Source organism: Leopardus geoffroyi, chromosome B3 (genome assembly GCF_018350155.1).
Source record: "Leopardus geoffroyi isolate Oge1 chromosome B3, O.geoffroyi_Oge1_pat1.0, whole genome shotgun sequence".
NCBI classification, from domain to species: domain Eukaryota; kingdom Metazoa; phylum Chordata; class Mammalia; order Carnivora; family Felidae; genus Leopardus; species Leopardus geoffroyi.
This window is the reverse complement of record NC_059337.1, coordinates 34,037,911-34,052,624: the sequence shown is the minus strand read 5'-3', so window position 1 is coordinate 34,052,624 and position 14,714 is coordinate 34,037,911. Positions and strand designations below refer to the sequence as shown.

Below are 14,714 nucleotides of genomic sequence, written 5' to 3'. Positions count from 1 at the left end.
AAATAAAATAATGATTACTATAGAAATTATAATACTATTTCAGTATTAAAAACAAGGGCTACCTTAATAAATTGCTACCCAAAGATGAGTAAAAAGCTACAATTTTAATTTTTATATACATATCCTTAAGGAGCAACACACAGTGAAGCCTGCTAATAATATATGCATCAACTAAAGAGCCTTATGCTTCCTTTCTGAGAATTAGCCATTGAGAATAGAGCTGTGAAGAATGAAAAATTTAGAATGATTACTATAAACCAGATAAGATATAGGAAAGAGATCCTCTTAGTAATGTAATGGTAAGAATTTCCCAAATTTCCAAACTGAACTTGTAGTATTCATTTAGGGCTCTAACTACAGCTCTACCATTTTTTCCCCTGATGCACAACTGCCTCTGCTTGGGCTCATCCATTCCTATGTGAAACCTGATGATCTTTTCTCCTTGTCCCTTTATCTTACCCTAGATATGAGAAGTTTTGTCTACTTATTTTAACTGGGTCTGCTCTATCTTTCCTTTAGAGATAATAACTTTCTTCCTAGATCCACTTTCTGTTTTATTCAATCCTGATATTTTGCTTACCCACTGGTATTTCATCCACTCATTACCACACACTCATCTCTGGTATATAGCCCATCATTGCTGAAGATAGCTGGCATTTTTACATAATGATTAAAAACTCTCACACGTGCTTGAGCAAAGGCTTGGGGGGAAATGGCATAATCATCTAATGCTGGAATTACTGGAATCCTTGGAAAGTTAGTAATTCTAGCATTTAGAAAGTCCAGTTTTCTCAACAGATGAACTCACTGTTGGGTACTTCCAAGTGTGTTGTGACTGATGTCCAAAATGTTAAAATAACAGCTACATTTATAAGGTCCGAGACACTGACAGTATAGTACATACTTAACATATAGCACAGGGGTTTAGCCCCTGGAGCTAGGCTACCTAAATTCAAATCTCAGCTCTGCCAACTACAATATGTGTATCAGCAAATAACTTCTCTGTGCCTCAGCTTTCTCATCTATAAATTGGGAATAATAATTATACCAACCTCAAAAAATTGTGAGGATCAACTGAGTTAATACATACAACATCCTTAGTACAGTGCCTTGCATATGGTAAGCACTCAAATATTAGCTGCTATTATCTTAATTTTTACTAAAACACAAATTTGTTAAGTGAATGAATATCAGCTAAATTTTTACACTGTAGAAAACGGAGGCTAACCGAAGATTCACCATCATTCTTGAAGTTGTTACTTCACCGTTTTGTACACTTCCTTGGAACTTCTATTATAGGTACAATGTAATTTTATAAAGTTAAGGAAGGATTTAACAATCCTGGTCCTATCTCATAGAATATCTGACCAACAGGAACAGTGAAGTCTCAGAAAGAGTAGAAAATTAGAAAGACAATCTCCACCCTCTATCTGTTTTTACCATCTGGAAACTGATGAGCTGGAATCATATCTGAGCCAGCAAAGAATGCTGACACCTCTGGTTGGGTGGCAGGTTTCACTCGGGTAGTCTTCTTCTCCCCTTGTCTCCCTTTGGCCCAGAATCTCATCTTAGCTCTCTGAGGTCTATTTTTAAAAATAAAGGTAAAAATGGAAAGAAATTAGTATGTTGCAGTGATAATATCTGTATATCACTTTAACCCATATAAACCTTTCATGTGTATGACTTCATATAACCTTCACACTTAAGTTTAATCATATTTAACCTTCAATTTCACATTTAAACTTCTTCTGGAAGGGAGATAGTTTCCTCATCTTGAATACAGGAAATAATAAAACCCAGAGATGTTAAATAATTCCTGAAAATGAAATGGCTACAAAGCAGTAAAACTAGAAATCTAACTAAAGTTTTCTGATTCCTAAACTGGTATCTTTTCAGTCTTGTCCTCCTTCCAGCTTGGATTTAGCAGATAAACAACAACAAAGAAAATACCTTTTAAAAACTCACTGGTATCCCATCACTCTAAAATGTATCAGTTTACCTTTTTTGTTTTTTGGTGTTTTTTTTGTTAATTCCCTTCAAGTCTTTATCCATAAGAATGCCCATTTATTTTTACACCACTGTAATCATGATGAAGACACAATTTTTTTTTTTTTTTTTTTTTTTTTTTTTTGAGACAGAGAAAGACAGAGCATGGGCAGGGGAGGGGCAAGAGAGAGAGGAAGACAGAATCCAAAGCATGGTCCATCCAGGCTCTGAGCTGTCAGCACAGACTCGGGGCTTGAATCCATGAGCAGTGAGATCATGACCTGAGCTGAAGTCAGACGCTTAACTGACTGAGTCACCCAGGTGCCCCAATGAAGATACAATTTTAAACCTTTCCACTTACCATTATATAAAAAATATTTTAATGTGATTTATATGTAGAAGTTATCAATACTATTATTTAACAAATGCTACCATTTATTTGAGTTGTTATTTTTCTCTAGGCACAAGTGCTTACACTGGCTTACCTTATTTAATTATAAAAACAAGTTTACTTTCAACTACAAAAACCATTTTATAAGTGAAAAACTGGAGGCTTAAACATTAGGTAACTTTCCCAAGACTACACAGCCAGTGAGTAATGAAGTTGAAAATCATAACTATATTGATTGTTATACTACCTTATTCTTATTGCTTATACATAAGCCTCATTATTATTGCTTATATACTTTCTCCTATCATATAAATTAAAAAAAAAAAAAAACCGTAGGATAATAACAGTGCACATTTACTGACCATACATCATGTATCCTAACCCCATACCCCAAGAGCTTATTTGCGCATTCATTTTTTGTTTTTTCTTTTTTTACCTTTTATGTTCATTCAATCAAAATAAATATAAGCATCTACCAGGAGTCAAGCATGATATGCCTTTTTAATATACCTAATTTTCACAACTACTATGACAAATAGCTATTATTATCCTTACTTTTTACCCATGAGCAAACTGAGGCTCAGAGGACTGATGAAGCTGGAAGTTAAAAACAGGTCTATCTGGTTTTGAAACCCACATTCTTTTTTCTTTTGTTCCTTTCTTTAAAGCTTATTACTAAACTTACACATCCATATACTGTAAAGAGAAGTTGTTCTACAAGGCTTATTACAAAGGACAGCATCCTTCTGCTATCTCATTCCTTTTCTGATCCCTGGAGGCAACCCTTTTGAATTGATTTAACTTTTTAATATTTACCATACTTATATTGCTGCCATCCTGGTGACCACAAGTAATGATTAAGCATGTTCCAACACTCCTGTTCTACACTCTCCACAGACAGGTATGCCCCCAACAGAATCAAATGGCAATTTGAGTTAGCTCAATATATAATATTTTCTTGTAGTAACAGCCACTTTTTATTACACAAATAATATTCACAACTAAGGCATGTAATTCCCTGCATAACCTATTTTTTTCTCTAGAGTTAATGTTTTGCTTTACATTTCCTCACTTATCCACATACAATTCACTTCGAAATGCTTTCCTAGTTGTGTACATCTCTTTTCAACATGTTCAAACACAGTAAGTACTCCATTTCTTTAAGAAATCTCTCCCAGAGCCTTCTAATCTGCTCTAATCTGGCATGGTTTCCCTCAGTACTTGTACAAACATCATTTGAAAAGCTACTTTCATCATCATGTAAATTCCTTTTGTCCCTATTGTTTTACAATGACATGTCTTTTAGTAAGGGTCTGTTTTCATCCATTATGTTGGGCAATCATTGGGTGCTATCAATCTAGAAACCCATGTCCTTCAGTTCTATGAAACTTATTTAAATTTCTTTATTAATGATTGGTCCTCTTTTCTTTGTTCAGTCTTTCTGAACTTCCTATTAATGTGGGTCACTGGATCTTCTGAACTGCTCTATGTTCTTATCTTTTCTTTTTTTAATTTAAAGTCCAGTTAACATACAATGCAATATTCATTTCAGGTGTACAATACAGCGATTCAACACTTCCATATAACACCCAGTGTTTATCACAACAAGTGCACTCCTTAATCCCATCACCTATTTCGCCCATTCCTCACCCACCTTCCCTTTGGTAACCACTGGTTTGTTCTCTATAATTAAGAGTCTGTTTCTTAGTCTGTCTCCCTTTTTTTTTCTCCCTGTTGCTCATTTGTTTTGTTTCTTAAATTTCACATATGAATGAAATCATTCAATATTTGTCTTTCTCTGACTTATTTTACTTAGCACAGTACTCTCTAGCTCCATCCATATTGCTGCAAATGACATGATTTCATTCTTTTTGATGGCTGAGTAGTATTCCATTGTGTATATATACCACATCTTCTTTATCTAATCTTCAATGGACACTTAAGCTATTTATCATAATTTGGCTATTGTAGATTATGTTGCTTTAAATATCAGGGGCGCCTGGGTGGCGCAGTCGGTTAAGCGTCCGACTTCAGCCAGGTCACGATCTCGCGGTCCGTGAGTTCGAGCCCCGCGTCAGGCTCTGGGCTGATGGCTCAGAGCCTGGAGCCTGTTTCCGATTCTGTGTCTCCCTCTCTCTCTGCCCCTCCCCCGTTCATGCTCCGTCTCTCTCTGTCCCAAAAATAAATAAACGTTGAAAAAAAAAATTTTTTTTTTAATATCAGGGTGCATGTATCCTTTTGAATCAGTATTTTTGTATCCTTTAGGTAAATACCTAGTACTGCAATTGCTGGATCATAGGGTAGTTCTATTTTTAAGTTTTAGATGAACCTCATACTGTTTTCCAGAGTGCTGCACCAGTTTGCATTCCCACCAACAGTGTAAAAGGGTTCCCCCTTCTCTACATCCTCACCAACACCTGCTATTTCTTATCTTGTTGATTTTAGCCATTCTGGCAGGTGTGAGACGATATCTCCTTATAGCTTTAGTTTGTATTTCCTGATGATCCGTGATGCTGAGCATGTTTTCATGTGTCTGTTAGCCATCTGGATGTCTTCTTTGGAAAAATGTCTATTCATGTCTCCTGTCCATTTTTTAACTGGATTATTCATTTTTTGAGTGTTGAGTTTTATATACGTTCTTTATATATTTTAGATACTAACCCTTTATCACATATGTCATTTGCAAGTACTTTCTTTCATTCCATAGGTTGCCTTTTAGTTTTGTTGATTATTTCCTTCACTATGCACAAGCTTTTATGTTAAGGAGGTCCCAATAGTTCATTTTTGTTTTGTTTCCCTTGCTTCTGGAAACATGTCAAGTAAGAAGTTGCTGCAGCCGAGGTCAAAGAAGTTGTTGCCTGTTTTCTCCTCTAGGGTTTTGATGGCTTCCTGTCTTACGTTTAGGTTTTTCACTAATTTTGAGTTTTCTTGTATGTATGATATGAAAGTGGTCCAGGTTCATTCTTCTCCATGTTGCTGTCCAGCTTTTTCAACACCATTTGCTCAAGAGACTGTCTTTTTTTCCAATGGATATTCTTTCTTGCTTTGTCAAAGATTAGTTGGCCACACATTTGTGGGTCCATTTCTGGGTTCTCTATCTGTTCCACTGACCTATGTGTCTGTTCCTGAGCCAGTACCATATTGTTTTGATGATTACAGTCCAAAGCAATTTTCTTACCTTTTCTTGTGTCTTCCATTACTTTCTCTTTTTCTTCAACCTTCTGAGATATGTCCTTAACTTTCTTTCCAACTATTCTAGTTCTTTCTTTATGTTATCATATTTTTAGTTTTCAAAGGCTCTTTTAATAATGAATGTTTGTCTTTCATGCACTTTGTTTGGTTCCATGTATGCAGTTATATTTATTTATGCAGGTTTGCTGATTAGTTTCACTTGTCTGTCTTGAAGTTCCCTTTCCCCTGCATAGTTTATTTCTTCCAAGTTGTATTATATCCATTAGTTTTAGTTTCTTTAATATAAGATGTTTCTTCAGGGGTGCATGGGAGGCTCAGTCGGTTAAATGTCCTACTTTGGCTCAGGTCATGATTTGGCAGTTTGTGACTTTGAGCCCTGCGTCGGGCTCTGTGCTGACAGCTCAGAGCCTGGAGCCTGTTTAGGATTCTGTGTCTTCTTCTCTCTCTGCCCCTCCCCCACTTGTGCTCTGTTTCTCTCTCTCAAAAATAAATAAATGTAAAAAAAAAAAAATTAAGATGTTTCTTCAAATGCAGTGATAAAATACAGGGTTGAGAAAAAGCACTATTTGGAAGTTCTAGTGTGCATTGGTGGAGCTTCCAAACTGGTCTTCCTTGTATGGTTATCTGGCTAGTCCATTTTGTAGGGCGAGCCTCTGATACCAATACCTCTGGTCTTTCCTAGGAGTTGTACAAATGTCCCAAAGACTTTTTGAACGATTTGCCAAGGGGATATGTGAAATGTGGAAACTGAGTGGAATCTTAATATTCAGTATGTAAACATTCATTAAATCTCCTTATTCCAAATATGTACCCCAGTCCTCAAATGTATCTGAGAACTCCAAGTAAAGAGATCTTCTATTTTATCCTTTCCAGAGAATAAATTTCCAGCTTTCTGCTATGATTGGGGAAGATCAGTCAGCCAGAGGCTTCTTTCTCAGGTCTACCCAGTTGGTTTATGATTCAGCTTTCTTCTATTAAGACATTTAAAATTTGTCTATTTCCTTTTTGGATTCCACAATTTTACTATTGTTGTCTCTCATTGTTTTATTGTTTGTTGTTGTTTGACCTGCACAGGTTTTATCATTTTAACAATTTTGGAGGAGGAAGTAGAAATTAAATTTATATATTTAATCTGCTATCTCCAGCCATATGTTCTTTCTATTATGGTATATCTTTTTCCCAAAATTTGATCTCTAACATAATCTGGTCAGGATTTGCATTATCTTGGATTATGCCTCTATAGACATTAAGGAAGTGGTCTTTAGTAGGACTAAGAACCAGAAAGATTTCAATGTAATCTTCAGGTGTTCAGTGAAGGCCCAATTGCCTTCTATAACACAATAAGAGACAAAGATATTTACTTGTCAAATAAGAACTCCATATATTCTCTTAAAGGGAATAGAATTATTTCCTGACAGTCTTTTCCAGTTCTGTTTGTAAAACACTTTAACTCAGAGAACAGAATCCAAATCCAAAGCTGGAAAATACTGTCACTCTCATCTGGTCTAATCTCCCTTTCTGACAACAAAAAAATCACAAGTTGTATAATGATTTAAAGACTTTGTCCAAATCACACTACTAAACATACAGAAACATAAAGCTCACCATGTAAATCTGAACTATCAGATGCCTGTCACATAGTAAGTACTTAATATTTGTTGAAAAATAAATTTCAAAACTAGCTGCTCTATCAACTATGCTTTTTAAAAGAGGCTAAGTATAAACTATAGTTGATTAGTAAATAAAATGATATCACCCCTATTAACTTGGTGTATATACCTTATATCCGAATCTGAAGCCTTCTGCCTCACTGCCAATTTTGTAATCTCTCCTTGAGACATAGTCTTATGAAGCTTTGTTTCTTCATCAACTGAAGAAAATCGCTGTGATGTCTGTAATAATTACATATATGGAAGACTTTAAAACCAAGTAACTATAACAGCACTGTAATTAAAACTCAAGTTATAGAATTTGAGAATTATATCTATGAAAAATATATAAAAATACATTCATATTATTTAGCAATTCATTGAAATAAAAGAACCTAGTAAAAACTCTATTAACTTCCTAATCTGAAGTAAAAAGAACTTGGGTCAGTGAAATGCTGAATAGGACCTACCAGCTCATGTTTTCTGACAACTTAACAATGAATATCAAATGGAAAGGTATGAAAGAAGTCAAAGCCAACTAAAGATACAGACAAAAGATCCAGGATCTGATAAATCTAGAATACTAAGTACAGTCTTTCATGCCTTTTATTTGTCCCTATAAGTTAATAATTATTATGGCCTAACTTGCTATTATAGATTCTTATTATACTCAGTCAAGGATTTTAAAAATCTAGAAGGAAAAAAAAACAAAAGCAAAAACAAAGACCAAACAATTAAAGATCATTATCACCACTATGGTCTATACAAACAACTTACATAGCTTTATCAAACTGGGGCCTGAATTTCAATCAGCAATTTTTGTTCCATTTGTTTACAATGTGCCCCTTTAAAATTTGGAGGAGAAAATTTCTTGTTACCTATTCAAATCATTTCCTAGTATTTCATTTTTCTATAATTATAGTACTTTTCTTTAGCCTTTTAGTCTGCTTGACTATGGCCTTATCAACATAAATAGAAAATAACATGGGTTGCTAAAATTTAAAGAACAGACTTCTGCTTCTGGCCAAGAAGAATTAACAGGGACCTGTTTTAAAACAGATCTGAAAAAAAATAAAAAATAAAAAAAAATAAAAAATAAAACAGGTCTGAACAACCAAAAACAAAAACAAAACACAAACTCCCACAAAATAGTAAGAACCAGCAGTTATCAAGATGATGTACAGTTATCCCTGAGAGATGGGAAACAAAGGAAGTAAAGTCTTCATTTTCCCCAGCCTAATGCCTTGAGACAGTTTCCAGGCTGTTACACAGGGAGGGGGAATCCAGGTGAACCCTGTCAGACTCTCTGAGTTGGACACATGAAGCTGAAGTCCAGAGAGACCAAGGTTGACTAGGGACCAAAAGGCAGAGTACTAAAGAGGAAAGCGATGCACAAATAAAGAACTCTAGAGATCTTCAGAAACTATTTAGCTGAGTACTAATCAATACTTCTATGTCAGACAACTACCCAAGACCAGGCAAAGGATCACCTGAAAGGTTTAAAGGAAATAGAATCCCACACCTATGAAATCCCAGTAATAGTGCCTGTACCCAAGAGTCAGAATACACAACTTTATGATTTCCAGGGCACTGCGTGAAGTACACAGAGGATCTTGCCTCAATAGTCAATAATGAGCCCTAAGTGAACTATTGCTCTGTTTAAGCCTAACAAATCTTTGTTTTATTTAATAAAAATTGTATATTAAGTATAGAACATAGTTCAATTTACATATAAATATTAAAATTACTACAGTCAGACTAATTAACATATCACCTCCTCACATTGTTTGTTTTTTGGCAGTGAGAGCACCTGAAAGCTACTCTTTTAGAAAATTTCCAATATTCAATACAATGTAACTAACAAATCTTAAAAGGAAGACCTAATTGCTTAGGAACAAATTGCTTCCAGAACCAAGCTCTAGAACATTACTGGAAAGAACAGTCTCAAGAATATTAATTAAATACAAAAGTATTCAGCACCCAGTAAGACAAAACTCACAATGTCAAGCATCCAATAATGCCTATTTCTAGGCATGCAAAGAAATAACAGTATATGACTGACAAGGAGGAAAAAAAAAATCAATCCATCTATAGTGACTCAAAATTGACACAAATATTGAGCACTAGGAGATCAGAGAACTGACTAAAAAGAAAGGACTTAAAACTGCATGGGATTCAAGGTGACTTTTTTTTTTTTAATGTTTATTTTTGCAAGAGAGACAGAGCACGAGTGAGGGAGGGGCAGAGAGAAAGAAAAGAGAGAGAGAGAGAGAGAGAGAGAGAGAGAGAATCCGAAGCAGGTTCCAGGCTCTGAGCTGTCAGCACAGAGCCTGACACAGGGTTCAAACCCACAAACCACGAGATCACGACCTGAGCCAAAGTCGGACGCTTAACGAACTGAGCCACCAGGTGCCACCAAGGTGACATATTTTTAAAATCACTGCTTCTGAGGAAAATGAAGGTAAAAAAGAAGGAAGGGGTGCCTTTTGGAGATTGAGTAGTGAAAAGGAAAAGAAGCAGAAGGGTAAAATTTAGAATCTAGCAAGGCAAAAAAGAAGTAAAAAATGAAAGACACAACAATGCCTTCACCACACACATACACACACACACACACACACACACACACACATGCACTCACACACCTACCAGACCCAAAAGAGGCTGCCTGTAAAATAAATTTTTCTTTGTTACACTGACAGAAGAGGAAGCCCTTGAAATCAAATTACTTATAAACTATCCCAAATGAACATGCAGAAATTAAGACATACAAAATCTACACAAGCTACAATAAGAAAACAAAGAAAATTAAAACCAAAACATTGCAGTTGATTAACCCATCTCCCACTGACCAAAACCAAGCATGAAGTAGAAAACTGTAAATCAAAAATGAATTTAATAACTTCATATATGAAATACCATATTAATCAGAAATTCAAAAATTAAAAACAGAAATGAGCTCCCCCCTTCCTAGAAAAACCAGGAAGAAGTGAAAAGAGTCAAATGAACTCAGGAAAGAAATAAAAAGATAGTAAAGAATAGCTTAGAAGATGCCCAAGGGAGAAAATACACAAATGCAAATTTAAAAGGGACTGAACAAAGGCAGAAAGATAATAAAGAATGTAAAGTGATATAAAGAAATGAGTGAAAAGAGTCAGAAGAGAAGGTAGTTGAGTTGGAAGACAAGAAAAGAAGAAAAAATCATTTGTAATTGGGGTCCCTACACAAGAAAAACAAAACAATGGATGGAACACAATATCTAAAACTGTAATCCAAGAAAGTGTTTCAAAAATAAGGCAAAACCTGAATTTATACACACACATGCGTGCACACACACACACACATACAAGTCCTGCAGGTATATGGGATAACTCACCTGTGATGATGAAGTTGAAGACATATCCTAACTTTTAGATATAAAGAAAAAAAATTCTGGAAGTCTCCAAGTAAAAAGAGCCAATAACTCTTTGAAACAGCAAGAGAGTTAGTCTGGTAACAGACTTCCAAAAATAACAAAGTGAGACAATAAAATAGCATTTTCAAAACCTCAGGTATAAATCAAGTAAAGTATGAATCAAGGATTTTATATGTAGCCAAGATGTCCCTTCAAATATCAAGGGAATTCCAGAGCTATGAGCCTTCCTGAGTAAAGTATTAGGAGCAGAGCTACAACCAATCAAGAGATAAATATGGAAACTTCAGCAAAATATTTGATGTGATCATTTCAGATATTTAATAAATCTAAGACAAAAAACAAAGATGGACACTAGAGTGAAAGAATATGTAAAATTAAATGTTCTGACAAAGTAGAAGTAAAAGCCTAAAAAACAGAGGAAAGGTAGAGACCAGAATAATTTGATAGTTGTGCCAAAACAGGTGAGAATTAAAAAATATTTTTTATAAATGACTAACTGGAGAATAATAGATTAAAATATGGTAAATTAGGGGTGCCTGGGTGGCTCAGTTAGTTGAGCGTCCAACTTCGGCCCAGGTCATGATCTCATGGTTTGTGAGTTCGGGCCCCATGTCAGGCTCTGTGCTAACAGCTCAGAGCCTGGAGCCTGCTTCTGATTCTGTCTCCTCCTCTCTCTGCCCCTCCTGTGCTCATGTACTATCTCTCTCTGTCTCTCAGTAATAAATAAATGTTAAAAAAGTAAATAAAAAAATAAAAATAAAATAAAATATGATAAATTAAGGGCATTTTTTAAAAGTTATATACAAACCCAAAGAAAAGAACACACCACCTCATATCAAAAGAAATTTAAAAAAGTGAAATAAAAAAGTAACAAACAGCAAATTTAGCATAATGCAGAATAACAACATAAAATTATAAGAGTTGAGACCAAAGCTATCAGTTATATCAATAAATATAAATAGATTTAACTCATTGATATGGTAAAAAAAAATTTTTAATTTGGTTCACAAAGTAGGAACCAACTATAATGCATACAAAACACATCTAAAGCAAAAGGGTTCAGAAAGGCTAAAAATAAAGGGATGAGTAAAAGTACTCTAGGCAAATGGAAATAATTAAGAAAACAGAGGCTATAATACTATTATTTAAGTAGAATTCAAGCAAAAAGCACTGAATGTGACAAAGGACACTTTTTGATACCAAAAGCCACAATTCACAATGAATAATAGGAAACTTTAACATAACAGTCTCTGTAAAAGATAGCTGTATAAACAATAGTAAGTATATAGAAGGTAAACAACCTAATCAGTAAGGAAGAAATTATGGTTATATTTTGAAATTTTACATTATGAATACATAATATATACCTTCTTAAAAAATGCACAAGGTGCATTCACAAAAACTAACCACATATTAAGTAACAAAGAATATAACCAATAAATTTGATCAACTAGAAGCATTACAAATACTCTTTAATCACAATACAATAAAACTAGAAATTTAAAAAAAAGCTAAAAAAGAAAAAGGTTCTTCCTCTGAAAACTAAAAGATTTTTATTGAGCAAGTTTTGGGTAAAAAATAACATAAACTGAAATTACAGATTTTCAAAAAGTAATTGAAGACTTAAACACATTAGAATAAACAAGATATATCTAAAGTAGTGATCAGAAGAAAATTCACAGCCTTAAAAACCTGTATCAATAAAAATAACTTCAATAAATTAATTAAATTCCCCACGAAAAATGTAGAAAAATAAGACAGTAAACCAAAAGAAAATATAAGGAAATAAATAATAAAGGTAAAAGCAGAAATCAGTGGAGAACGGGGAAGCGGTGGGGAACTAGGTATCATAAACAAAAATCCTGTTGTTTTGGGAAAAAGTAACAAAGACAAATGATTAGCTAACTTAAAGAAAAAAATGAAAAAACACAACTCTATAAAATATGAAATGACAAAAGGGAAATAACCATTGAAACAAAATTTTTAAAAATCATGAGATTATTTCCAGACCTCTATGCAAATAAATCTGAATCATTAGATGAAATGAATAATTTCATAAGAGAAATTATTTACCAAAATTGACCCCTTTAGATAGAAAGTTTATAAGACTAATTTCTCTAGAAGAAATATAGGAAGTAACGAATTACACCATAAAAATGTACCAATCCAAGATGGTTTCACAGGGAAATTCTACCAAATCTTTAAAGAGCAGAGAGTTGCAATGCTATGAACCATCCCTAACTTCTGTGGGGGGAAATACATATATAAATACTAAGTATATTCAACAGTATGGCTGCTGTGCTGGGACTGCCAATCCAAACCTTTCATGTCATGAACTGTTCAATATCAACCAGATTTCTAATTTGCAAGACCCATCTCAAAATCACCAGCCTAGGTTCTAAAATTCTATAAACATCCTCTCCTGGCTTCCCCTTTCTGAGGCCTAGCCAAGGTAGATTTTCCTTTACTGTAAAATAAGCTAAAAACCTTAGTATTGCTCTATCTACGGGTTTTTCTGGCAATTTTTTGTGGAGAGAGTGGTGGTGAGAAGGAAAATTCAACAAAGACAAGGACTAGTGACTATCTCAGAGAATAACAAACAGAAACAGGAAGTGACAGCAGGTTTGGGGTAAAATGAGAAATTTATCATACTGGAGATAAAGAAGACAAATTTTGGAGAGCTATTTAGGAATCATGCCCACGGAGATGATTATTTTCCATCTAGGGAATGACAGAGGAAACTATAACGTTACCTATACCAATCCTACTAATAAGGAATAGAAATGATGTGACTAACTCACTTACCATCTAGAATATTGAGAAACTAAAAACTATATAAAAATTGGTTTTAAAAATACTACGTGACAGGGGCACCGGGGTGGCTCAGTCAGTTAAGTGTCCGACTTCAGCTCAGGGCATGATCTCACGGTTCACAAGTTTGAGCTGACAGCTCAGAGCCTGGCACCTGCTTCTGATTCTGTGTCTCCCTCGCTCTCTACCCCTACCCCACTTGTGCGCTCTCTCTCTCTCAAAAATAAATAAAAACATTAAATAAACTTTTTTTTAAATATTATGTGACAGAACATATTCTTCTTGGGTAAAAGCCAACACAACGGATAGAAGAACTGAGTGAGAGCAGCATACAGAGAGTAAATAGTTATTCAAATGGCAGAATTAAAGGCAGAAAGTTTAAAAAAAAAAAAAAGGAAACTGCTACTCTTTCCACTCCTCCTAGCAGGTAACAATTAATTAATGCTAATTTAATTAACCACTGATGAATTCAGGAGGTAGTGCTTATCAAATCCTCTTCAGGTAATTCATTTATAACTGTTTTTATCCCATTGGATCAGTTATTTTGCAAGTGGAAAGGTAAGACGGCTTCTTCCAAGATTGAATGACACTCTTTTTAGAGAATGTCGCAAGTGACAGGATCACTTTGTCCAGGAAAAAAAAAAAAATCCAGTTTTTAAAAACCCACGTGTCTAGAAAATCAAGCCTATTTAAAATCCTGGAGATACCTGAATTTTTGAGAATTCCCATTTACAAACAATTAGTCTTCATCTTCATAGTATCAGATAACATTAGAACACGGCATATTTTCAAGATAAACAAACAGAAACCCATTTTAAATTGTCTCTACCCTTTCCACCCCCAACCCCAATACTATCTATCAGCATATTCTAGAAAGCAAAGCTGCTTCATGCAAGTGTCCACCAGAAACAAACACCACCACCTGTTCCTAAAATAGCTAGTGATGAAACAGAAGGACAGTGAGAAAGCTGGAAAGGGGGCTATATACACTGTGCAGGGATACAGAGTGCTCTACAACTACTGGCATGCAGTGACCGTCAAAAGCAGGTGAACAGAATCATAGGCAGAGGCTACCAGCTAGAACCCTTAATGGGGCCAAATGCTCCAAGCAGAAAGCCCAACCTCCAGCTCATCTCAGTAAGAGTTTTCAGTGAGGAAGAATTCTACCACCAAAAGGACTAAGGTTTGTAACAAAGCAAACTCTCAGGAACAAAACAGCAATTACAATGCTAAGTTCTTCCACAAATGAAAAATCTATGTACACTTTAGAGAA

At 34.8% G+C, this 14,714-nt stretch overlaps 1 protein-coding gene across 14 annotated transcripts in view; it reads right to left on the bottom strand.

The window, feature by feature from the left end:
- The window catches only part of MYO9A (myosin IXA), a 284,985-nt gene that overhangs the window by 85,948 nt on the left and 184,323 nt on the right, over positions 1–14,714 (bottom strand). For all 14 annotated transcript variants that reach the window (XM_045449212.1, XM_045449210.1, XM_045449214.1 and 11 more), the window contains 2 exons: positions 7,349–7,461; positions 1,441–1,583 (listed from right to left, as the gene is read on the bottom strand). In XM_045449212.1, coding sequence (XP_045305168.1) covers positions 1,441–1,583; positions 7,349–7,461 — 256 coding nt within the window. The remainder of the gene's footprint in view (positions 1–1,440; positions 1,584–7,348; positions 7,462–14,714) is intronic.